The sequence below is a fragment of the Lynx canadensis genome, chromosome A1, assembly GCF_007474595.2.
Source record: "Lynx canadensis isolate LIC74 chromosome A1, mLynCan4.pri.v2, whole genome shotgun sequence".
Classification (NCBI taxonomy): Eukaryota; Metazoa; Chordata; class Mammalia; order Carnivora; family Felidae; genus Lynx; species Lynx canadensis.
Genome location: NC_044303.2, coordinates 582,925 through 610,001, shown reverse-complemented (window position 1 = coordinate 610,001; position 27,077 = coordinate 582,925). Strand labels below are relative to the sequence as shown.

General features: G+C 43.7%; 1 protein-coding gene across 1 annotated transcript in view; it reads right to left on the bottom strand.

The window, feature by feature from the left end:
- The window catches only part of PARP4 (poly(ADP-ribose) polymerase family member 4), a 114,453-nt gene that overhangs the window by 55,666 nt on the left and 31,710 nt on the right, over positions 1–27,077 (bottom strand). The window contains exons 13-21 of the mRNA XM_030307214.1: positions 25,464–25,647; positions 25,124–25,280; positions 23,544–23,668; positions 15,861–15,992; positions 14,758–14,844; positions 10,197–10,361; positions 9,487–9,533; positions 9,113–9,191; positions 2,207–2,344 (exon numbers count right to left, since the gene is read on the bottom strand). Coding sequence (XP_030163074.1) covers positions 2,207–2,344; positions 9,113–9,191; positions 9,487–9,533; positions 10,197–10,361; positions 14,758–14,844; positions 15,861–15,992; positions 23,544–23,668; positions 25,124–25,280; positions 25,464–25,647 — 1,114 coding nt within the window. The remainder of the gene's footprint in view (positions 1–2,206; positions 2,345–9,112; positions 9,192–9,486; positions 9,534–10,196; positions 10,362–14,757; positions 14,845–15,860; positions 15,993–23,543; positions 23,669–25,123; positions 25,281–25,463; positions 25,648–27,077) is intronic.

Genomic DNA, 27,077 nt, shown 5'->3' with positions numbered 1-27,077 from the left:
AAGCCAGACTCGGGGGCTCTGCTTGGCTGGCTGCCGCCTCTCTGCCCCGGCTCCCTCCCGCCAGTCCGTGGAGCGCGCACCGCCTCGCCGCCCTTCCTACCCTCTTCCGTGGGCCTCTCGTCTGCGCTTGGGTCCGGTGACTCCGTTCTGCTAATCCTCTGGCGGTTTTCTGGGTTATTTAGGCAGGTGTAGGTGGAATCTAAGTGATCAGCAGGACGCGCGGTGAGCCCAGCGTCCTCCTAAGCCGCCATCTTCCCAGGATCCTCCTGTCATTATATTCTTAAGCTCCAGACTTTCTGTTTGGTTCTTTTTTATGGTTTCTATTTCTATTAAACTTCTCATTTTGTTCACATGTTGTTTCCCTGATTTCGTTTAGTTGTTTATCTGTCTTCCCTTGTATTGTATGGAGTTTTCTTAAAGTGATTATTTTGAGTTTGTTGTCAGCAAATCATAGATCTACATTTCTTTGGGGGTCAATTACAGGAGCTTTGTTAGTTTCCTTTGGCGGTGTCATGTTTGCCTAATTCTTTTTTTTTTCCTAATTTTTTAATGTTTATTATATATTTTTAAGAGAGAGAGACAGAGCATGAGCAGAGGAAGGCAGAGAGAGAGGGAGACACAGAATCTGAAGCAGGCTTCAGGCTCTGAGCTGTCAGCACAGAGCCCAACACGGGGCTTGAACTCACGAACAAGGATCATGACCTGAGCCAAAGTCGGATGCTTAACCGACTGAGCCACCCAGGTGCCCCTGTTTGCCTGATTCTTCATGATCTACATAACCTTGCACTGGTATCTGTGCATAAGCTTGCACTAGTTTGGCAGGTAAAGACCTTTTCCTGTTGGTTCCCTGGTTGGTGGGTTTACCTCTGGAATCACAATTGTGCAGAATTGGAGTCAATTTTGAGGCTGTTCCTAAGTCTATGGTGTGGTCTGCAGCTGATATTCTTGTTACCAGAGGGTTGAGCACGTCTGGTCCCTGGGTGGGTGGGTCTGCCTCGGAACGTGTTCGGTAGAGTCACCTGGGATGAGAATCCACTTCAGAGTCCATAGGTTCTCAGTCATCAGACCTATTACCAGGTACATGGATGGGTGTAGCTTCCACTAGGTCACTGGAAATACTCCTGCCTAGTTGCTGGATGGTCTCTAGTGGACAAGATTGGCCCTGGACTACAGTTGAGAGGGGCTGGAACCAAGCACCACAACTGTTTCAGGTTCCACAGCCACGACTGGGATCTGCAGACTTGGCTCTGAAGGTGAAGATAGATGTGTTCCATGGGGTCTCTGGGTGGACCGACCCTCCATAGCTGGAGGGCTGAAGCAGAGTATAGGGCCCTTTCTGGATCTCCTGAGGTGCAGACATGAGTATCCAATAGGTCCTATGCCAACAGGACTGCTTGTGGACTGCAGCTAGGAGGGGGTTAGAGCTGAGAATTTTCAGAATCTTCTGACAGCCTTTTCAGAATCTTCAAGGTTGTAGATGGAAGTGTCCCTGGACTCACAGGCTTGCTTGAAGATTGTGACTGTGAGGAGGCTGGAGCCAAGTATAGGGTACTTTCAGGATATCTGGGGGCACAGACGGTGCCTGCAGCCAGGACCATGGTCAGCAAGTCAGCCTCCTGGGTGCAAGCCTGCCTTTTCAAAACAGTTCTCCTCACTTTTGAGCTGTATTGGCATTTCCAAATCTCCTAACTGGATCCCAAAGTTCCCAAATGGCACTTTGTCCACGGATAGATGCCAAATTGTTGTTGGCGGGGGGGATACATGTGAAGGACATCTTGTTGGGCCATCTGGCTGATGTCATTCTCGATTTTTATTCTAATAAGAAGAGATTCTTTGTCATAGGGACACAAATGGTCTTATGGCCATAAATAATTTTGTATCTGTTTTTACAGTATCAATATTTAAAAACTATTAAAATACACAGACTAACAATGTAATGTCTGAAGGCATTTTTTGTTTTCAGTGGGGATTAAGGTAAAAAATAAAGTCATTATAGAGAAACATGCCACATGAGGAACTTGGTTGAAACCTCAGAAGTTTATCATGCCAGATCCCATAAGTATTTTTAGTTGTAAAATCTTGGAATGGTGAGAGTTCATTTTGCAATGCTAGTTTTCCAGGACTATCAGTAACTTCCAAATTTAATTAATGTATTTGAAATATTTTTTTAATAGTGTCCCTCATTTTTAAGTAAGAAGGACCATACCTCACTTTCTTTTTCTGGATGTTTTTCGACCCACATTCTTGGGAGATGTGCATCAGATAAACCGACATGAAGGGAGAATCCATTGCTGTCTAAGGAGCTACCGTCCATGGTGCTAATTACAGCTTTGCAGTCTGTACTCTACAAAACAAACAACAATGACAACAAAGTAAATAATGGAATAATACCATAGTATCAATTTGAAGTTGCCTTTCTTTTTTTTTTTTTTATTTTATTTTTTTATTTTTTTTTTTCAACGTTTTTATTTATTTTTGGGACAGACAGAGACAGAGCATGAACGGGGGAGGGGCAGAGAGAGAGGGAGACACAGAATCGGAAACAGGCTCCAGGCTCCGAGCCATCAGCCCAGAGCCTGACGCGGGGCTCGAACTCACAGACCGTGAGATCGTGACCTGGCTGAAGTCGGACGCTTAACCGACTGCGCCACCCAGGCGCCCCTGAAGTTGCCTTTCAAGTAGCAAACCCTTGCATAATTTATATAACTCCATTAGCAATCAACATTGTAGTCATAAATTCTAAAATTATGATGTTTTGAGAAGTGTGACCATTATTATATCAGTTACCCTCCTGAAATGCTAAGGTTGATGTACACAGTCAAATTTAGATACGTTTAAGACAGTCTCAAGTCCTGGATCCTAAGGTTATAGGTCTATGTATTCAGTTAGAACTATCTGGATATAGCAGAAGGTATAATAGATAATCATAACTTAGAATAGTATAAATAGAAACTTCAATAGAAATCTTATAATTATGACTAATTCTTTTTTTTTTTTTTTAAAGCACATGTATTTGTAGGTCATGTTGAATAGGGCAAAACCTATAGAGGGCACATCATACAGGATCCAGATTAGACTGGAGTTATTTCAGGCACGTGGGTGAAGAGTTTCATCCTATCCTTAGTGAGAAGGAAAAAGAGATTTGTAATTCACTGTGTGTTCAGGTTCTCATTTCAGAGTATGAGTTCAGTTATCAAGAAAGTATTTTATTATCTTCATAAAATTTTAAATAAAAGAATCTATGTAGATATTCTTTTTTTTTTTTTTTTTTTTAAGAAGGACAAGTTCTTAAATTTTTTTTTTTCAACGTTTATTTTATTTTTGGGACAGAGAGAGACAGAGCATGAACGGGGGAGGGGCAGAGAGAGAGGGAGACACAGAATCGGAAGCAGGCTCCAGGCTCTGAGCCATCAGCCCAGAGCCTGACGCGGGGCTCGAACTCCCGGACCACGAGATCGTGACCTGGCTGAAGTCGGACGCTTAACCGACTGCGCCACCCAGGCGCCCCTCTATGTAGATATTCTTACACAGCTATTTGCTGTCAAATCATCTGGAATACAAAACACACAAGTGCAGGGAACATGCCCCTGTTCAGAGCCTAGATGAGGTCAGCTACATTAGATGTGCACTTTGCTCATGCTCTCTATGAAAAAATGAACAAGTATCAGGTGGAACTTTCAAATTTTAAAGCTGTCCATCAATAAAATGAACTCCTTAATAAAGTAGTGCATTCCCCACTGTTAGAATTGTTTAAGCAAAGACAATTAACCATGTTTCTGGGATATTATACCGGGACTTTCTGCATTAAGGCAAAAAACTTTTTTTTCCATTCTAAGAATCTGGGTTTCTGTTACCTAAATTTCTTCTACATAAATCGATTGGCTTTTATGATGTTATATTGTGGGTTTTCTTTTCCTTAAAGATTTTCTTTTATTCTTTAACATGAATACATGTAGAATAAAGTGTTTGATTAACAAAAGGGGGAAAGGAGATACAATTTGCCTCCAAATGACAATCCTTATCAATGAGAAAATTAAGTCATTTGACTTCTCATATAGCACTGAGACTATATAGAGAACTATAGGTAGATGATTCAAGATGCTATAATAAATTTGTCAAGTGGAAGATAAATTGAAAGATAAGAAGGAAGGTATGAATAGAAGAAAATTTGTCCGTAACAGAACCAAGGATGTTTTTGAAGCTTATGGAACCAGATTGAGGAATTAATTGTACCTGAAATAGAGTGACAAAATGATGACTATAATTTGTAGAGGATCAGAAATATGACGTAGATTGTGATTCTCACAGATTAATTTTTTAAAATTAATGTTATCTTTTAGTATTTTGTTGGTGGATTCCATAATGTTTTGCTATGAAAAAAATGTGTGTGCTATATCTCTTATTAGGAATGCCTTCTCTTACTTGCTAAATTTGGAAGATGATATGACTTGCATGAAGATTAATATTTATAATTATTTAGGTTGTCACTATGTGACTTCCATTGGTCCAACGAATGATTTTTAATCACTTTATTAAGAGATAGAAAATAGCTTTCCCATATGTTCTGAACTCCTTAGTATGCCCTACAAACTACCTCATTTAATATGACAAGGTGTTTAGTAAAAAAAAAAAAAAATTATGTCCCATATATACAGACATCCTTTATTCTGTAGGAAAGATGAATTTCTTGATATGTACCAGGCGTTGGTGAAGCAAATTAGAATTGAGTGATTCCCTGGATTTATAGTTAACTCTCATATTTTATGGCCTTTTAAAAAACTAATTTTAGTGCAAATTATCCCAGAAATACTGCAGAAAAAATGTCTAGAAGCATAACAACTACATATAGTAAAACCCTAATAATAAATTATTAAACTATTTAAGCATTGGCTGTTAGCCCTAGGCGCAACTCTAAAATTATGGTTCCACAGAATTTTCTATCATCTTCTAAAACAAACTCCAAGTTGTAATACAGTCTTCTACTTCATATCAAAATTATATAAACATAATAAGTGATCCTGAATAATATGCATCTAACAAAAGAAATATCCATTATTCTGGATATTTATTCTGTATTTATAATAATATTATATAGTATTTATTATACAGTATTCTGATAAATTAATGTGCCATATTGTTTCAAATTCAGACAAATGTTAAAATATTATGTAGCAAGCAACACATATGAAATACTGAATGATCAACTAAATGGAGGCTTTACTTTGTTCAACCACTCTCATCCACCAAAAAAAATTTTTAAATTACATATCATATATGCAAATTACTCCATCTTTCAAGCTTATAATAATCTTTGGGTCCTTTCACATAAATAAACAAATACTTAAATATGTTGTTTTTTTCCCATATATCCCTGTACATTGTTTTTTTTTTTTTTTAATTTTAACTTGTTTTATTTTTTATTTTTTTAAAATTTACATCCAAATTAGTTAGCATATACTGCAACAATGATTTCAGGAGTAGATTCCTTAGTGTCCCTTACCCATTTAGCCCATCCCCCCTCCCAAAACCCCTCCAATACCCTCAGTTTGTTCTCCATATTTATGAGTCTCTTCTGTTTTGTCCCCCTCCCTGTTTTTATATTATTTTTGTTTCCCTTCCCTTACGTTCATCTGTTTTGTCTCTTAAAGTCCTCATATGAGTGAAGTCATATGATTTTTGTCTTTCTCTGACCGACTAATTTCACTTAGTATAATACCCTCCAGTTCCTCCCACGTAGTTGCAAATGACAAGATTTCATTCTTTTTGATTGCTGAGTAATACTCCAATGTATATATATACCACATCTTCTTTATCTATTCATCCATCGATGGACATTTGGGCTCTTTCCATACTTTGGCTACTGTTGATAGTGCTGCTATAAACATCATGTGTCCCTTCGAAACAGCACACCTGTATCCTGTGGATAAATGCCTAGTAGTGCAATTGCTAGGTTGTAGGGTAGTTCTATTTTTAGTTTTTTTGAGGAACCTCCATACTGTTTTCCAGAGTGGCTGCACCAACTTGCATCCCCAATTATGACTAATTCTTAAATTACGTTTTCATAAACAGAATCACTTTTGGAAATGTGAATTATATGCTTTAAACAATAAAGGCAATGTGATAGACTGTGAAATGGCCTCAAGGGTTTTCCATTCCTGTGTGCTGGCCCCTTTGAAATGCAACTTTGCAGCTCTTCCTGTCAGGAAGTGGCCTTTGTCTGCCTTTGAATCCAAAGTTGGCCAGTGTGACTTGCTTTGGTCAATGGGATATTGGCAGATGTGATGCAAGAGGCTTGGAAAATGTTTGTGCAGTGAGTCTCACCTTCTCCTGTTGCTGTTGAGAACTCTCCCACTACCATACGCATGAAGCTAAGCTAACCTGATGAAGAGAGACACGTGGTCGTCACCCCAGATGACACCAGGCCAACAGCCAGGTATTAGAATAAGACCATTCTAGACCATCTTGTCCCAGCCAAGCCAGTGCAGCCCATTAGAACTGCCCAGCCATGGGGCGCCTGGGTGGCTCAGTCGGCTAAGTGTCCAACTTCGGCTCAGGTCACGATCTCGCAGTTCGTGGGTTCGAGCCCTGCGTCGGGCTCTGTGCTGACAGCTCAGAACCTGGAGCCTGTTTCAGGTTCTGTGTCTCTCTCTCTCTCTGACCCTCCCCCGATCATGCTCTATCTCTCTCTGTCTCAAAAATAAATAAACGTTAAAAAAAAAAAAAAGAACTGCCCAGCCAATTCACAAAACTGTGAGAAATAACAAATGTTATTGTTTTAAACCATAAAGTTTTGAGATTGTTTGTTTCACAGCAAAAGCTACCTGATGCAGAGGGCTTCTTGTTCAGGATGGACTAAATGCATGTGTTTATCTCCATTCTCTACCAAAATCCTAAAACCCCCTACCATAAGAGGGAATCAATTAGAGGGTATCAACCCTTAAAGACATGGAGAGTAGGAACGAAGACGGTCGCAGATGAGAGATCTCAACAAAGCTGACAGAGGTGTGGTGGAAGGTGTACAGAGAGTGGAGGAAGCTACCATCTGGGTGGAGGACTGCAGCGACTCAGGAAGGGTCACACCTTGGAGGTACTGCAGAAAACAACAGTACTAGCGAGGAGACTATGCACTCAGTTGCCTTGGTGCAGACCTCCTCCCTGCTCTAAGTAGCCAAGCAGCTAGCACCGATAGCTAGAGCCCTGTTCTCTCAATTAAGGAAACTGAAGATTAATTACTTAGAGAAATTCAAGCAAAGAGTATCTACAGGAATCCTGGGTATAACGAAGCATAGGTGTGCAGTGACGTAAACTGGGGAAGGACGTGCAAGGTGGCATCCTAAGTGTGGGCCCCTCAGTCCCTCTCCCCAGTCATACTTTATGAATACCCTAGAGGAGTTCTGAATAACTGCAGAAAGGCTAAAACACTACCATGAGACTCACCATCAAAAAGCCAGCCAGTTGCCAGGGCCTCCCGTGCAGGGCCTCCCATCCACTCGCCCCACCTCACAGCATCTAGCTAGCTTTGTGTGTGTCTCAGTTAGACACGAGCACAGAGGGGTCACCCAGGCATTTAAGGAAAAGCCTCTAACACAAGATATAGAGAACAAAAAGCAAAAGCCAGAAGGAAAAGAGAGCTCAAAGAAAAAGGACACAACACAGGGAAGAGAAGAAAAAATGTATTTTCAGAGAGACAAGAAAGGGAAGGTACTGCATTCATGAAACACACAAAGATGCTATAAAAAAGGAATATTCATTCATTCATTCATTCATTCATTCATATTTTAGAGAGAGAACACATGAGGGAGAGGCAGAGGGAGAGAGAGAATCCCAAGCAGGCTCCATGCTCAGTGCAGAGCCTGATGTGGGACTCGATCTCATGACCCTGGAATCATGACCTGAGCCAAAATCAAGAGTTGGACACTGAACCGACTGAGCCACCCAGGTGCTCCCCAAGAGTAATATTTACAGAGCAGAAAAGAGCTCTTGCAAATTAAAAATATTAGAACTAAAATAAAAATTTCAGTAGAATGGTTGGAATTTAAAATTGAAAAAATCACTGAAAAATCAGAAAGTAGAACAAGAAAACAATACAATGGTCAACAGGAGAAAAAAAGAAAGAAAACAAGAGGCTCCATCCAGGGGACACCTGATTGAAAGGCAATGCAAAAGGTACAGGAGAGAGGAACAACTTATTTTTAAAAATATAACAAAAATTTCCAGCACTAAAGGCTACGAGTTGCATACAATGAATATCACCTTCTTATAAAATTTCAGAATACCAGGGATAAAAAGAAGATCTGAAATTCTTGTAGAAGTTAAAACAAAACAAAACAGATTACATACAAGGAATGGGGGATAAGAATAGCATTTAAGTTCTCAGAAGTAACACTAGAAGCTAGAAGATAACGTTTTCAGTATTTTCAGAGGGTGATTTTCAACCCGAGATGAAAACCTCAACAAATGATCAGCATTAACACATGGGATGAGGACAGCTTCAGGCACTGCTGCCCACACACTCCACCTACTCAGGAAGTGAATGGAGGCTGTGCTCTGCCGATGGAAGGAGTAACACAAGAAAGAGGATAAGGAACAAAAGTCCTGCAAAGGAGAATCAGAAAAGAAAGGCCCTGGGACAACCCCTGCCCTGCAGTAACCAGGCTGGGCTGCAGCGGAGACACGGAAAAAGAAGAGGGTCTCAGGGGGAAAACATTTCCGAATTACTGGGAGCATTCAGCAGTGAAAAACAGTATCCCGAAGAGTTTTAACCTGTGTGCGACTGAGGGTAGCGGAGAGGCAAGATAATCAGATTTTCATCTACTGCAGTAAGAAGCCAAAAAAATACTTTTGAAATAGATGAGTCAAGAACAAGCAGTAAAAAAATGTATCATTCACAACTTTGGAGGCCAGCAGAAAGGAGGTAAAGTATTTAAAGTGGTTCACTGTCTCTGGAGGCGGGTCTGGAAGCGGCAGGGTAGAACCGACTGCAGCTTGTTGTAGAAGCTGTTGTTAGCATTATGATTATGTAACTTTTTAAGCCATGTGTGTGTATTGCCTTGATAAAATAAAACTATGCTAAAATAAGAGCTCTTAGAGAATAAACCAAAGATTTACTAACCTTTTGTCTCAGTTCATGTGTATCACTAGAAATGAATTCAATCACATATGGCATCTCAATGGACATACACAAAGAGAAGCTACCAAAAAAGAAGAGAAAGTTGTCTGAGTCTATAATCTTAAATATTAAACAACTACTTGTAGTCATTTTTTAAAATTATATATATACACATATATAATACATATAAATATGTATATATAATTTTAATATACATATTTAAACATACATATTTAAATATGCATATTTATATATAAAGTTATATATAAATAAATATATAGAATACATATGTAAATATGTATATATATATAATTTTAAATGAAAATTTAAAACCAGTCCATTCAATGACTGGTGGGTTTTATATTTTTGGTACTAACCTTTGCTTTGTTCCTATTTCCTTTACATAAATCTTCTCTACTGTATCCTGTTAAAAGAAAAATATACATGTATAACTAAGTATCTACTAAGTTTCACAATGAGACCTCAAAGCTGAAAGTAGTGTTGCCAAGGCCACAACCTACAGCAGCTATGAGACAGCTGGTCTCATGTTGGAGTAGCGAGACAGAACATTTGGTCATGGAAAAACAGTAACTTCTAAAATGCAACTGATATTGGGGATAATTTATGACCATTTTAATAGAGATTTTCAACTATACCTATGTCTCTATGAGTGTATATGCACACATATACCTATACACCTATATATACATATACACATATAAACACAGTTTACATAAATACATACAAAATAGGAACAAAGTGTTAACCAGTAGCTTTGGGCTACTATCTTTGGCAATGGAATTAAGGGTTGTTTAAATTTTCCTCTTTGGTTGCTTGGCATTCTTTATGCCTATCTAAATTATTCATAATGAACATGTAAGTAGAGACACAAAAATTTTTTAAGTGACTGAACAGAATAAAAATATGATACCCATTGAGTGTAACTGTGCCTTGTATCTAAATGCAGAAATGTCAGCAAAACAGATTTTGCACCACGAAGATTAGATTATTTTGGATACTTTTTCTTCCCTGTGAATAAATCACCAAAAAAAAAAAGCTTCTTTAAATCTTTCGTAAGCATACGAACCTGACTGTTTTCATTCAAAGCTCTGTCCTGTTGCCAGGGTGCTACGGTGGCGGGCATGAAGAAGACGGCCCTGGTGCCTTGGATGCTGAGTTCCATGATGTAGGTAATTTTGATCAGGACCTTAGCCTTAGGGGGTAGATTTCCAACACTAACAGTAAAAACATCCTGAAATAGAAACACATTACTCAGCTTTCCACTCAAAAGCATAAGCATTCTATGCTAGTTAATCCTCCCTATTACACGAGCCACTTAAATTACAATCTGCCAGAGTCTTCCTCGGAAAATGGGCATATACCGTTTTGTAGTGCTAAAGGAGAATCCTGGAGCTGGTCCCCAGGGGTGGGAACGGTGTGACATCTACGAAGGGCAGAGGGAGGGGAGGCCCCCTGGAAGCAGGACCCCACCTGACTGGGGAGCCTCACCGTCCTCGTCCTCGCACAGAGGCCCTGGGCACGAGCTCTGCACAGCCAGCCTCCAGACAGCCCCTTCTGGAAGGGCCCGTAGCCTCTCCGACCTCCACAGCATCTGGCAGCACTTCTGTCAGGAGCCGGAGAGCTTCAGCAGTTCTCGCTAACTTGGTCCTCACTTAATTCTTTCACCCTACAGTTTACTCATCATTTTATTTAGAAAAGGCATTTCATTTTCTTTTAAAGGGGCATTATAATCACTGCATAAGGAGACAGACTCATGAGTGACTAGGGCAGAAAAAAGACAGAACAGATCTATTTTTTCTGATCCTACACAGAGAAGCTCTTAATACCCCAAGCGTATCTTCTGTTCTGCTTGACTGTACTGCCATGAAATTCAGTATGTTTAGGAGCATATAATACTAATGATAATATCCATTTGCAAGAACACCCAATGAAGAAATGGATTCCAACGAAGGGATAAACAATGGAGAGATGATTAGTAAACAGTGTTTGTCCTTGAAAGAAGTGCATGAAAACCTGGGGCTCATTTGAGGGACTGCCACGGAATAGAGTGGGGCTGCACTTCCGTTTCTATGTAGGCTACAGATAGATGCAAGATGTCACTTCTGTTGCAACAAGCCGGATAATCTACAAAACTGTAACTTGTCTTGAACCGCCAGAACACGGAGTTGCAAGGCAGCCAAGTGAACTGAATTCCAAAGAGTGACGGGCCCCTCAAGGCACAGATGGGGCACGGGAACTGTGGATTCCCCTACGGGCTCCGAGGGGGCCAGCATCTTGGTCTAGCGTAGCAGGGAAGCTAGCCCTCACTCGGCAGCTTCCGACCACGGAGGCTGGGCCCTTGATTCAGCTTCTCCCAGCTTCCGACTTGGCCTCGAAATTTCCTCTGCATTTCCTCATTAACTCTTTATTTACCCTTTTCTGTTACTTCCTTGCTTAACTATTTGGGACGACAAACTAGACCTCTATCTTTGCAAACAGTGTATGAAGAGTCGTGAGGCAGATTTGCACTGTTGCCAGAGGAGCAGAAAGCAGCGGTCTGTCCTGCTTGGGTGGCAGGCAAGGTCCGGGGTGAAGGCAAGGACAACTTTAGTTTTCCCTTACGTGGAGAGACGCTGAAGCCAAGGCTGTTTGAATGTACGTGTCTTTTAAGTTAAGCAAACAGGGGCACCTGGCTGACTCAGTCAGTAGAGCATGCTACTCCTGATCTCAGGGTCATGAGTTCAAGTCCCATGCCGGGCATAAAGCTTACTTAAAAAAGAAATTAAGCGAGCAGATGGAGTCTGGACATTCCAACCGGAAGAATGAGGGCCTCTGCAAATGGCATTATGTTTTCAAGATGACGAGTAATAGCTCAGGCTCACTGGGGTTTGAAGTGGGAGGAAGGACGTAGTGCAATGAGGCTGAGGCAGGTGAGGCCAGGCTTGGGAGGGTCTTGGGCACCGTACTGATGGGCTGAGGGGATGACGGTGGGCCCCACAGTAGTGGCCATAGGAGAGGTGGTGAGATGGGCAGGCCTCCTAAGCTGGTAAGAAACCGGAACAGACGATTATTTGGAGATGGATGATGGACAACAGGGAAGGGAGGACCGAAGGGTGATGCCCTGGGTTCCCGCCTGGCCAACTGCGTAAGTGGTGACGCCATTATTACCACCAGAAAAACAGGAGGAGGAAACAGTTTGGAGGGGAAGGGAGGGGAACGAAATCAGCTTTAGACCTATTACCTAATAAGTACGTGTGGTTTTTAAAAATATTTTCAGGGGTGCCTGGGTGGCTCAGTCGGTTAAGCATCCGACTTCGGCTCAGGTTACGATCTCACAGTCCGTGAGTTTGAGCCCCGCGTCGGGCTCTGGGCTGATGGCTCAGAACCTGGAGCCTGCTTCCGATTCTGTGTCTCCTTCTCTCTCTGCCCCTCCCCCATTCATGCTCTGTCTCTCTCTGTCTCAAAAATAAATAAAAACGTTAAAAAAATTTTAAAAAAATTATTTAAAAAAATAAATAAATAAAAATATTTTCAATTACGGACTTCATGACCACTCCACCTCGTTCTTTTTAACCTTACTTCAAAACGCACTAAATATAAGATTAATTTAGATAGGTATATCCTAAATGTGGACCAAGGCAAAATTGAGTCTAGTAATTTTGACAGACTCTTTATGGTGCCTTAATCCAAGGAATCTTAGGAAGAGAAAAAACTGTATACTTTAAAGCTGAATTAGACTTAAGCTTCCTCAAGCCAGAAAGCTAGGGAATCTGGGTATGGCAGCTCAGGTCTTTTTCTGCTTTCCCTTTGCCAACCAACACTTAAAGGCAGGTGTCCCAGGGCTGCATCCTTGCATGATGCCCAATGTGTCACCATGTCAATTTAGGGCCTCCCCCGATGACTCCCAGATCCCCACGCCCAGTGCAGACCTTTCTCCTGATGCCTGACCAGCTGTCTCAGGGACCTGTCCCCGCAAAGTCCCATCAGTCTCTTAGACTCATCATCTCCTCCTGCACTTGTCACTTCCACACCCACGAAGGATCTGCTTCTCTCAAATCCCTGCCTTGATGAACAGCCACACTGATCCCAGTGTTACTCTTGACTCGTTTCTCCCTGCCACACCCTCCAATCTGGCTTCAGTCTGTGCACTCCACTGCCCTGGCATCTTTCGGATGTGCTGCCTCCTCTCCGTTTCCACTGTCACTACCTTAGTAGTTTAGTTTGGGCCCTCATCCCACCTCTTGCCTAGATTACCACAAGGGCCACCAAACTCCTCTCTGTGACAGTCTGCATGTTTGTGTTCCCCCCCAAACCCAGAGGTTGAAACCCTGACACCCACTGGGATGGTATTAGGAGGTGCAGCCTTTGGGAAGTAATCAGGTTTCAATGAGGCCTCATGATGGAATTAGTGTCCCCATAAGAAGAGGAAGAGACTAGCACCTACTCTCTGCTATATGAGGAAACCAGGAAGAAATCCACCATCATCATTTTGGACCTCCCTCCCTTCAGAACTGTAAGAAATAAGTGTTTGTTGGTAAAGCCAACTTAGCAAACTAGACAATCTCCCCTGCCCTGAGGTGTCCCTCTGGCCACTCCAACCTTCTCGTCACCACTTGAGTGTTCTTTCTCAAAGGCAATTCTTATCAGTGTCACTCCAGCCAAGTCGAAATATTTCTATTTTCCCAAGGAACCATGCTTTTTCAGGTCTGTTACAGCCTGTGTACGTGTCTCCCCTCTGTCTGCAGGCCCTTACCTCTTAGTTTACCTGGAGAATTCCTGCTTATCTTTCAAAAGAAGAAATCTAGTAGGCATGGTACCAGTACCTGCTTCCAGATTCTCCATAATTTTATCCCTATGAAAGCAATTAATCAGAATGAAAAGAATCTGGACCTGTCTCCGGACTCTGCAGAAATGCCTCCCTGGGATATGATTTGGTGGAAACTGGATAAATTGCTAGGTAGGCTTAGTTCTAAGAAAAATGCATATACAGTGGACCCTTGAACAACATGGGGGTTAAGGGTACTGATCCCCATACAGCCAAAAATCTGCTTATAACTTTTGCTCCCTAAAGATTTAACTACTAATAGCCTATTGCTGACTGGAAGCCTTACTGATAACATAAACAGTCAATTACCACATGTTTTACATGCTATATGTTATATACTATAATCTTACAATGAAGCAAGTTGGAGAAAAGAAACTGTTCCTAAGAAAATCATAAGGAAGACAAAATAAACTTACAAGGCTGTACTGTATTTATCCAAAAAAATCTGCCTAAAAGTGCATCTATGCAGTTCAAACCTGTGTTGTTCAATGGTCAACTGTATATTACACTCTTTTACCAGAAGATGAAGATTACGTACCCCAAATGTCTTTTCATTGTCACTTCTGGGAAACTCTGTTCCCAAGGACAGAAGTAGCTGTTCTTATTTGTTTGGCAATTCTGACACCGTTTCCTCCCGCATTCAGGTAAGCCAAATGGTTCTGACCAGCTTGACCTCCCCTCACTAACGGCAAGTTAAACTCTAGGCCTAAAACAGCATAAATTATCCCAGTTTCTACTATGAATTTCATGTTTCAAGTCCTATTCCAACTCTTTCTCCCTTCTGGTAAGTATGTTAGAGGAATGCATGAATATCAAGCCCTACGGGTGCATCCTGGTCCATCAAGTAAGTGCCATGGCCTTGACTGATGGCTTCTCGGTATTCACGGTGGGCTGCTTCCTTCTCTTTAACCTGGAAAAGATTATTTTCAAGCCAGTCATAACATGAATAGTGATTTCAGACTTTAACAAGAAAAACTTCATCAATATTTATTAAAACCTATGTAAAACCAGAAAACTAAGCATCTAAGGTGAAATGAAACCTATATAAAGTGGTCATTAAAATGTAATTACCTAATAAGAATTTGAATATTAAAAGGCCAAAATGATGATGTTGGGACCAAAATATTTCACAGTCAATAGTGAAAAAAATATTTGATTGGGATTTTATGTTGAACAAAAATAATAAGTTAAATCTTAAATTTAATAAAATAGCAGTTATTGCAATTGTGGGCTAATCCTTAGAATAAACAAAGAATGGGGGCGCCTGGGTGGCGCAGTTGGTTAAGCGTCCGACTTCAGCCAGGTCACGATCTCGCGGTCCGTGAGTTCGAGCCCCGCGTCGGGCTCTGGGCTGATGGCTCAGAGCCTGGAGCCTGTTTCCGATTCTGTGTCTCCCTCTCTCTCTGCCCCTCCCCCGTTCATGCTCTGTCTCTCTCTGTCCCAAAAATAAATAAAATTTGAAAAAAAAAAAAAAAAAAAAAAAGAATAAACAAAGAATGTATCACTTGTTATTTCTTTTGGTACACCCTTTCTTACAACAATAGCCATCACCTCAGTCTGTCTGTTACAGCAGGGCGCAGAGGGTCATTGTTTGCAAAACTGTATAAGGGCTTCACCAATTTTCCTATGTGCCTCTCTTAAACTTTTGATACTGAAATTGATCTTTTCTGAAGTGCTAGGCAAAGAATTTGCAAGGCACTGACTGATGAACACTGGACAGACAGGAACAGAAACCAGTTAATCAGGGAGGGATGTGTCCCAGGAAGCCAACTGCCCAAGTGCTTGGTTCTTCAAAGATTATTTCTGTCTTATGACAAGGTTGCTACTCAACCTTATAGCTATGGGGACTCAGATGAGAAACATTTGAGTAAATGGGAAACTTACTTTGAAACCAAAGAGCGATTGCAGTGCATTTTCTCCCCTTACCTCTCCTACTATGTGTTTCCCATTGATGAATGCTTCAAAACCACAGACAGCTGCCTTATCATCCAAGGGAAAAATATATTTTGCCTCAATGGGCACAGAACTTTGATTTGTATATGTCTGAAAAACAATGACCTGAAGAAGAACAAAAAATCCATGTACTTGATGAAACCATATGGAACAACATTTGCAGGAACAACTATTAACGGAAACTACAATGTATATTTTCTTTCAATTGCTTGAATTTGCATCATGTCCCTCAAACTCCCAATCCTGGCTTCAGGGGCTAGAGCATTCTACAGTTATGGTGTAGAGTCCATGTTACATTATAAAACATAGTAGCTACATCTTTAGGAAATTCATACACACATGGCTAGAATAAAAGTCACTAGTATTACAATATTGTAAACAATGGCTTAACAGAAGCAATGCAACTTCCATTAAGGCGGCAACACAATGGTCCCTTCATGTGTGGATCTTGATCTCTCCTTGGTGTCACATGGGCCCAGACACTATTCCAGAAGGGTTCTTATATCTGGCCTGTTTTCAGGTCTTGGCACTTCTTCCTTTACCTCTCTGTGCACAGCCCTCCATGGGTTTTCTCATCCATGCTCATTTCTTCCTGTCTAGACGACTCCTGAATCAACTCTTTTCCACTCCTACATACTGTCTCTATTCCTATCAGATTAATTTTACTAAATGGACTGTGTTCATCACATCACTCCCTTGCTTAAGAAAAGGCCAGTCTTTAAACATTTGAAAATTAAAAAAACAAAACAAAACACCTAGACATATAATAAACAGTAACATTTAAACGTGGCAATAATGAGGAAAAAATATTTAACCGTTTGTCATTAATAACCTCTGGGAAGAGAGTGAAATGAAACATTAAAAAGAATACAGGTGGGATGGCTGGGTGGCTCAGCCTGTTAAGTGTCTGAGTCTTGATCTAGGCTCAGGTCATGATCTCATGGTTCATGAGATCGAACCCTTCTTCAGGCTCTGAGCTGACAGCACGGAGCCTGCTTGGGATTCTGTCTCCCTCTCTCTCTGCCCCTCCCCTGCTTGCTCTCTTTCTCTCTCAAAATAAACAAATAAAACAAAACAAAAAAGAATAAAGGTTATGAACTTATACAAAAAAGCTGTCCACAACCAGATTCACAGTAAACTGGGCTGCCCCCAGAGAAAAAATGTGCCACACCAGAGAAAAAATTCAAGGCACATCCATTTAAAAAAGAATTTGATTTTCTCCAAATCAGCAGGTCAGCACCCTCCAGGGTGCTTCAAACAAAGGCCTCACCAGCTGGTGGCAGCCATCTGCTCACCAGGCAGCTCCCTGGAACTGGGGACTGGCCATGGCCCAAGATAGCCCCAAAGGATTGAATCCCAGAGTTTCTTGGGTGTCTGGTGACTCCAAGCCATTGTAGAAGGTCAGAGAGCACCCGGCAGAGGAGTCACGCAGATCGCTGACCAGGAGGCTATCACGCGCTCCCATGCATGGAACTCTCTTCATCTGTCTCTAGGATATCCAGTTTTACCAAACCCCGCAAGGGCACCTACGCTCCGCCTGTGACTGATGGATAGGATCACTGTCTAACTGTCTTTTGGTTTAGGTTAATGTTTTCATCCTACTCTGTGCATGTCCTGCCTGCATCTAGTCAGCAGGTCTGTCTTCGCACGGGAGCTCCCAGGGAATAGGCCTATGGCAGCTTCACTCTCTCTGCAATTGTATGACTGGGCACTCAGAAAGCAAGGAATATTTGATAATGATGATAAAAGTATTTTTACTAGGTCTTAGAAGAGAAATAAATACAGTGGTACTAATTTCTGACATCTTAATTTTCCTCCTTCAGATGAAACTACTATTTTAGTTTTATTACTAAACTAGAAACATTAAACTCATTCTAAGAGTCAAGTAAGTGAGCCATGAATATACAAGTCCCTGCTCTTGGGCCTCTGTTTGGATATTCAAAGTCAACCTACAGGCCGGCTGTCTAATCACAAATTAGTGGAAAATTCACTGCTAAATCAGGAGTTATTTTTTGGGCAAACTTCCCCATGGAAAAAATCTTCATCAGGTTTAAAATATCAAATGGCAGAAGTTTTCTAATCCACAGTAATGTATACATGACTCTCCTTTTAACATAATCACCATTTGTTTTGTATCTACTGCTTATGAAAAAATGCCCTACTTTACATTCATTATATTTAATCCTCACAATTTTACATATGAAGAAACTGAGGCACAAAGAAGTTAAATAATTTCCTCAAGGTCGTAGAGCTAGAATAGAATGAGCGAGGATATGAAGCTAAGTCTTTCGAACTCCGGATTCTCTGCGCTAGACCGCCGGTTGAGGAGGCTGGCCTCGCGAGTCACAATGATCTGCGTTGAAATCTGTGCTTTATCATACAGTTAACATCTCCGCACATCAGATCCCTCATCTAAACAATGGGCATAATCACAGCGGCCACCTCACAGAGTTTTGGGGAGAATTAAATACAGCCTGTGAAAAACTCAATCCAGGGCCTGACTCATAGGAAGTGGTAACCATGGGGTCACAGCTCCTACGTGGCTCCAAAGAGATTAATATATAGTAGAACATTTACGAGGAGTCCACACCAGGACAGAGACAAAGTCTATGACATTTCCCTGAACCGCCTCTGGGACGAGGGTTTGGATCAGAGCGAACGGAAGGCAATGATCAGATGTATGCAAACTAGTACGAATATCACACACAGCACACCCGCTCCACCCGCCACACCCATTTCCCCAGTTTAAGGTGACCGTGACAGGTAATCTGATTTCCCTCTGCAGAGAGAGGACTATCCCAATACCAGACTCAGATGTTTTTATCTTCCTAAGAGGTCTTGATAGCCGTTCAGTGCACTCTTTAGTGTTAGGAGCCAACGATGAGGTCAAATCTTAGAAAACAACCTTCACGGCACACTGGCAGTCGACCTGCATGTGTGCCCATGAGCTTGACTTTCTGTCCCATGACCTTGGGGGCACTAGCTGTGAACTTCTGGCTGTGGCCCAGCACGGCACTTGAGCATTACCTCTCCCCCTCGCCCCTGCTACAGAAGGGGTACCACTCCCCGCTGTGCCACTGTGATTTAGAACAAGAAATACGTATTCGGTCTTCGTGCCTGTTTCTCCCACAGAGCTCCCACAGCCCTCAGCATCTCCCAAGTGAGAAGAACAATGTGGGCATCTCCATATTCATAACAAACCCCTTTCCACCACATCCGAGTTTATGTTAGAGAGGTGACTTCTGGAGGGGCGCCTGGGTGGCTCAGTCAGTTAAGTGGCTGACTTCGGCTCAGGTCATGATCTCGCAATTCCTGAGTTAGAGCCCCGCATCAGGCTCTGCGGGACCCGGGACCAGCCTCTGAAGTGACAGCAGGGGAGGAGGGCAGTCCTGCGGGACTAACCTGTGGGACTGGACACTACTTCCAGGCAGACAGTGTCAGAACTGAGCTACTGCTTGGGGGTGTGAACACACATCTCACACTCCCTCTACTGGATCATCAGTGTTTTTCTCGTGCACTGGCTCACACACGTGCCATGATTTCTCTCATCTTAAAAGAAAAAGGAAACCAATCTGATTCCACTTCTCTTCAGCCACGGTCTCATTTTCTCTCCTCTTTCCCCCCGTTTTCTTTGGCGCTCACTCTAATTAGGCTTTCACACCCACTGCTCCATCAAAGAGGCAATTGTCAAGATTGTCGATGATCTCCTTATTGCTGAATCCAAAGGTCAAGTCTTGGCCTTGACTCTACCTGGTCCGTCAGCAGCCTTTGACAGAATTATCATTCTTTCCGGAGACCCAGGCCCCCCGGGTGTCTCACTGGCCATTCCCTCTCTGTCTCCTTTGCTGACCAGCCTCCTCTCCCAACCCACGGCATGTTGGTCTTCCCTCCCTACCTATTCTCTTGGTGATCTAAAGGGGACACAGGACTTTAAACAGAACCTAAGTGCTGGCAACCCCCCCCAGTTATGACTCCGCTGGGAATTAACTTTTCCCTGCACTCTAGACTCAAATGCCTAACTTCCTGCTCAGCTTTTCCATCTGGACATCAGCGTCTCGTGTGATACGACCGAGGATGGCTTCCTGATAGTCCTCCCAAGTTGCCCTCCTACCACCTTCCCCATTTCAGTACGTGCAAACGTGATCAGTCCTTCTAGTTGCTCAGGACAAGAACCTTGGCTTCATTCTTGACACTCGACTTTCTCTAGTGTTCACGTCCATCAGCAAATCTTACTGGTTCTACCTTCAATCCTTTGCCAGACCAAATCATTTCTTACCCACCCCCATTGTTAACCGTCATCCTTGAACGAATTGCTTGAATGGTCACCTACGTTTGGTGCTATGACATGCTCCCAGATGTCCTTTTCAGGACCAAGGCTGCTGGGAGTGTCCTCTGCTGAGTCCTTCCCCAGACGGTACTCAGCAAAAGGTGGACCGCCTCACCCAAGATCACGACCCCTCTCCACAGGCAGCCACATCCAGTGACTGATGCCTCTGTGAGCACAAAGCTTGGCACCCGGCCTCAATCCAGAATATCTCTGAGGGGCTATCCCAGCTTCGGAGCTCCCTCTGAGATCATCTGAGGACTCATATGCATCATATGCTAGAGGTGTCACGGCTCAATGTCTCCTTTTGCCACGTCCTGATTCCCTCACTCTCTTACAGGAGCACTTCCCAACAAGCTTCCTGAAAACAAATTTTTACCTGGAGTCTGTTTTCCAGACCACGTGACCTAAGATGTCTCCTAACTGACCTTCTTCATACTGTTCTCAACATGGCAGCTAGTATGATCCTAATAAAACAGGTCAGATCATATCACTCCTCTGCCAAACATCTTCTAGTGGCTTCCATTTTACTCAGAATTAAGGACAATAACTTGTCCTGTATCCTGACGTGAACTGACCCCCACACCACCTTTCTGACCCAATCTGCTGCCATGCTTTCCCCTTCCACTCTGCTCTAGCCACAGTGGCCTCCTTGATGTCCCTGACCATATCAGGCTTGCTCCCACCACAGGGCCCTTGCACGTGCTGTTGCCTCTACCTGGAATGAGCAACACCCAGATGTTCACATGGTTTAGCTCCCTATTTCTTTTTTTCTTTTTGATGGATACACTTCCTTTATCAAGGATGACAACCTAAAAAAACCCCAAACCCCAAACATGTAAAAACCTGGGTGCTAGAAATACAAACTCAATTCATTCAAATTCAAACTCATCCAAACTCTGGTCACAAACCCTAATGAGGTGCACTAGAGCACCTAGTCAGGGAGAGGGGGACAAAAGTGAAGCCAAGAGAAACAGTAAGAATGGGGGGGGGGTTCCACACTCCCCTAGGGATCACCCTCACAAGTGGTACCTCTACCAGTGACAGTGAATACCCACCAGGCCCTAACCTTTTGACCCCCACCCCATCCCAGCCCAGGGCTTTAAATGCCAGTCCCAAGTGGCTCTCCTTCCCCTGCTCCATTGTCACTTGCTCAGGCTTCCAACCTCACTCTTCTCCTCTTCCACACCCTTCTCTGCGATTAGTAGGGGGTCAGGGTACTGTGCGAGCTGCACTGAGGCTGGGGGCCAGGGGAGGCAGGGTGGAAATGGAGTGCACAGGGCAGAAGGGCTGTCCAAGAATCCCTCTCTTCACAGGATCCCAAACTGCACACCTGCTTCCTCTTCTGTGTCCACTCAGGTCTGAGAAAGTATCCTGTACTCATAAGCAGCTACCTGGAGAGCTGCAGGTCAGAGAAGGGGAGGGCTTGCTGGCTGGCACTGGTAGGAGGGCTGGGGGGAGGTGGTGGGCTGGCTGGGGGAGGGGGCAGTGGTGGGGAGGGCTTGCTGGCTGGCACTGGTGGGCTGGCTGGGGGGAGGTGGTGGGAGGGCTGTGGGGGGAGGTGGTGGGCTGGCTGGGAGGAGGTGGTGGGCTGGCTGGGGGGGAGGTCGTGGGAGGGCTGGGGAGGTGGTGGGCTGGCTGGGGGGGAGGTGGTGGGAGAACTGGGGGGAGGTGGTGGGCTGGCTGGGGGGGAGGTGGTGGGAGGGCTGGGAGGAGGTGGTGGGCTGGCTGGGGGGGAGGTCGTGGGAGGGCTGGGGGGAGGTGGTGGGAGGGCTGGGGGAAGGTGGTGGGCTGGCTGGGAGGAGGTGGTGGGCTGGCTGGGGGGGAGGTCGTGGGAGGGCTGGGGAGGTGGTGGGCTGGCTGGGGGGAGGTCGTGGGAGGGCTGGGGAGGTGGTGGGCTGGCTGGGGGGAGGTCGTGGGAGGGCTGGGGGGAGGTGGTGGGCGGGCTGGGGGGGAGGTGGTGGGAGGGCTGGGGAGGTGGTGGGCTGGCTGGGGGGAGGTCGTGGGAGGGCTGGGGGGAGGTGGTGGGCTGGATGGGGGGCAGGTGGTGGGAGGGCTAGGGGGGAGGTGGTGGGAGGGCTGGGGGAAGGTGGTGGGAGGGCTGGGGGTAGGGGCAGTGGTGGGGAGGGCTTGCTGGCTGGCACTGGTGGGCTGGCTGGGGGGAGGTGGTGGGAGGGCTGGGGGAAGGTGGCGGGAGGGCTGGGGGTGGGGGCACTGGTGGGCTGGCTGGGGGGAGGTGGTGGGAGGGCTGGAGGGGAGGAGGTGGGCTGGCTGGGAGGGGGTAGGCTTGCTGGGGGAGGGGGCAGTGGTGGGGAGGGCTTGCTGGCCGCTGCTGGTGGGAGGGCTGGGGGGAGGTGGTGCGCTGGCTGGGGGTGGGGGCCGTGTGACAGCCTCTTCCTGTGGTCCAGGCTGCTGCCCAGCCCAGGCAGGCAGGCACCATACTGCCTTGGCGGGCCCACGTCCTCCTGCTACTCCCCGCCATGGGAGTCCACAGCAGACTCAGCAATGATGTTGCTGGCTGTTTTAGCAAGGGTGAGGAGCACAGGGCCCTGCTGCTCTGTGCGAGCGGAAGGCAGGCTGTGTTAGTTGGGCTCAGCTCCACTGGGGGCTTTGGAAGGAGGGCTGCTGGGGTCGGGTCACGTACCTAGTCCCCTACTTCCTACATGGCTGTACTCAGGTGTCACCTCGGTGAGGCCTTCTTGGCCATCCTACTTACAAGTTCAAACCCCCCATCCTGTGCGGCTCCCACCTCCCCCCCCCAACCAGGCTCCTACCCTCCCTGTGGCTCCCACCCTTCCTGAGGCTCCCATCCCCCCTGCAGCTCCCCCTGCTTAGACTTTCTTCTTTAGCACCTACCACCATCTACATATGATGCACTCTGTTTATTTACAATGTTTACTGCCTATCCCCCAATAAAATGTATGCTTCATCAGGGCAGAGTTTTTCTTTTGTTCCTTGCTGCATGCCTAGAGCCTGGAACAGTCGGTATGTAGTAGGTACTCAATGAATAAATGAATTTTAGAAATGCACATTTCAGGGTGCCTGGGTGGCTCAGTTCATTGAGCCTCTGGCTTTTGATTTCAGCTCAGGTCATGATCTCACAGTTGTGAGATCAAGCCCTGTGTTGGGGCTCAGCGTGGAGCCTGCTTGGGCATCTCTCCCTCTCTCTCTGCCCCTCCTTCACTTGTACAAGTCTCTCTCTCTCTCTGTCTCAAAATAAATAAACAAACATGAACGAAAAAGAAATGCACATTTTAATTCATGCAACTATAATCAAATTGTCATTTATGACTCATATCCATTTAAAGTATCATAAACCCACAAAGACATACCTGGGCTACAAAGTCTATTATTCTTCCTTTGATGTGAACCTCCTCAAGAGGAACTGAATTGCCAGAGAAATCCTGAAGGCCAGACTTGATGTTGCCGAAAGGTTTGGCATCTTGTAACTGATAATCTACATATTAAAAATTATAATGTTAGCTTTAATACCATCCCTGCACTATCTTTGTTATCTTAATCTTTATTTCTTTCCCTTCCCCCTTCATACAGTATATTTCAGGAAAAATGGGCAAGTAGCATTTTATGATTTTCAGTAGTCAATTCTGTAAAGTAAGTGAACTCATATGAGAAAAATGGGGGCAGCATTTATAACAGACACATTAACTTTTTAATCTACAGATTCCGAGGAGTCATCTTGAAAATTTAGAATCATGCAATTACTTGAAAGACATACATTTAAACATATACACAAGCACACAAAAGTCTTAAGACTATTTAAATAAGTGTAGTTTATGCATGAATCTAGATAATGCATTCCTTGGCCTGCAATTTTGATTGGTCACTACCATTTATTGTGTCACAGAAGCATGTAAGGCCAATATGAGACTGCTTAGACATTCAACCCAAGGAACACTGAATCAAACTTAAAAAAAAAATATTTTTAATAAAATAAAAGCAGGGGAGGGGCAGAGGGAGAGGGAGACACAGAATCTGAAGCAGACTCCAGGCTCTGAGCTGTCAGCACAGAGCCTGACATTGGGCTTGAGCTCACAGACTAGGAGATCACGACCTGAGCCGAAGTCAGACGCTTAACCGACTGAGCCACCCAGGTGCCCCGCTAAATCAAAGTTCTAATATAGCATATGAAAAAAAAAAGTTCCCCTTCTATACCAGGTGGTACAAGAATACACATATAGTTAGATATGTAAATATATACTCTCTTGCCAGATATTTAATTTAACGGCTCTAGGACAGAAAACAGGAGTCATTTGCTTATATGTGAAGTCATACATTTCTGATAAAAAATAATTGGATCACAGTTGAAAATGTTAGTGTGTTTTGACAACGCTATAATAAATGTTATAAATAGTGTGGGCTTCTGATTTTCTGAGAAGCTCCCATCCTCTCATGTATTTCTACAAAGCTGCACATTACAGCCTTGGGGGGGTGCCTTCGCCTGAGGCAGATACTGATCTCATACTCAACACGGAAAAGCTGAGGCTGCAGAGGCTTATGCAGCTTGTCCCATATTGCACAGCCTAGTAATCAGCAAGTCGACACTAGAACCTGGGCTTCCTGGTTCTAAAGCTGTGTCTCTTGTCTACTCCACCAACCCCCTGACACTTCTTGCACTTGGCATCTTAAATTGCTTCAGTGGGTTTGTGGCCCTGGCCGTCTGCAGGTGTGAGAGTTCAACGCGGTATGTTAACAGAGTAAGATGTAATTTTGAGAACACCTAACCTCTCTCAAGTATCCTGGTTTTTACTTCTACAAAGTAAAAAAGGAAATAGAATATTTATGTATGAGTTCCCAGATACAGTTACTGAACATGAACATAAATTCCTCTAAGAATAAAATGTTTGAGTTCTATAAATATCACATAAAACAGCATTCAAGAAAATTGTCTTACCTTCAACCTTTGAAAAATTTGAAAACTCAGGTCTGGATTCTTCTAATTCAGTAGTATTACAAGGATGAAAGTCCTTTATTTCATCTCCGGGCAGGCAAAATTTAATGATATATTTCAATTTAATCTGATTGGTTTTATACACAACAAATTCATCATCCTAGAACCAACAGAAATTAATAGGTATGGGGACAAATCCTTTATTGGCAAATGTTTTCAGAAAAGCAGGTTTGCTAATTTAGAAAATATTGAATTCAGGCAGCCATAAATATGCAATAATTATTTAAACTTAAGCATATTCAATAAAAACAGGAGCTCTCTGCTTGTTTCTTGAAATAAATACCTCGAAGTCCGTGGTGACAGTGGCTGTTGCTCGAACCCCATGGACACTGTCATAACCTGGTGGTGCTTCCGACAAGGAGAAGTCTTTTCTGTGTAAGTCCGCACACTTTCCAAGGGCTACATCACAGACAGCCAGGAGCCTGGTGCCATCAGTCTCTCCCGGGTGGGAGTACTTAATACCCGTACTGCGAGGGAAAGGAAGTACGTGTTTGTGACTTACGGTCACATGGCAATAATATTTTAGTACCCATTATCCATCTCTATATGTGAAATATTGTCTCAACGACTTTGCTGGCAGGATGTTCCAGATTTTACTGCTATTAAAATATCTCTGAAGGGTCAGTTTAGAACTTTATTATTCACTTACTTGTTTCAGATGTTGCCTTTCTGTTGTGCAGGTAGTTCAAAGTACTTTCTTTCAGGATGGATGCATTCCCCTGTTGCCTCAAATCTTTATTAACTACTAAAACACACACATTTTGGTACAGCAAACACCAAAGTGACGAAAGATAAGGAAAACCCCCCATCTTATTAGTTAAGAAAGAGCAGATTACTTCTGTGCACTGAAGCTCAGAGAGAACATGAAATACCAGGTAAGTAAGAACTGGTCAAAGGGAAAGACAGCACTGGTATTCTCACAAAGCCTTCTGAATCCAGATGGAGAAACAAAACTTCAAACAACATCTAAATGAGAGATTTTGTTTTGACTTTCTTCAGGACTCAGCAGCTTTAAAAAAAGCAACTTTTCTCTCTGCCCTCCCATGCTCACTCTCTCTCTTAAATAAATAACCTTAAAAAAAAAAAAAGCAACTCTTGTTATTAAGGAGCATAGGCTAGGACACCTTTGGAAGCAACATTTTTGGGACATATCTTTATTTTTCCAAATATCAAGACCCAAATATAAAAGTGTTGCCTGAAGACCCTTTGTTCTATCCCCTCTAAGACTTGCCTTCCCCCTCTTTTTTTGAGAGAGAGAGATCGAGAGCACGCACATGCACAAGTGGGGAGGGGCAGAGGGTGAGGGAGAGAGAGTCCCCACAAGCTCCACGCTCAGTGGGGAGCCCAACATGGGGCTCAATCCCACGACTGCGAGATCATGACCCAAGCAGAAATCAAGAGTCAGACACCCAGCTGACTGAGCCACCCAAGCTCCCTAAGACTTACTCCCTTTTATTTAAAAAAATTTTTTATATATTAACAATACTTTATTTTTAAGTAATCTCTACACCCAGAGCAGGGCTTGAACTTTCAACCCAGAGATCAAGAGTCGTGTGCTCTACCGACTGTGCTTTCCAGGTGCCCCAAGACCTGTCCCCTTAAAGAAAATAATCAATTTCCCCCATTTCTCCTAAAACTTGTTTCCCTGTGACTGCTGAGCCTGTGACCCTTGACTTTACCTCCGCTTCCTCCCTCTCCATCCCCCACCTTTCTCAATGGCTGCCTCTATCTGCTTGCTTGCCCATCACCCTTCAGCCTGTTGCAGTTTGGCTCAACTGAAACCACTCTGTCCAAAGTCCCAAAGTCACCAAGGACTTCAACTTGGTTAAATTCAATGGAATCCCAATTTGTTAAAAAAAAAAAAAAATCTTAACATCTAAAAAAGTTTTTCTTTGAA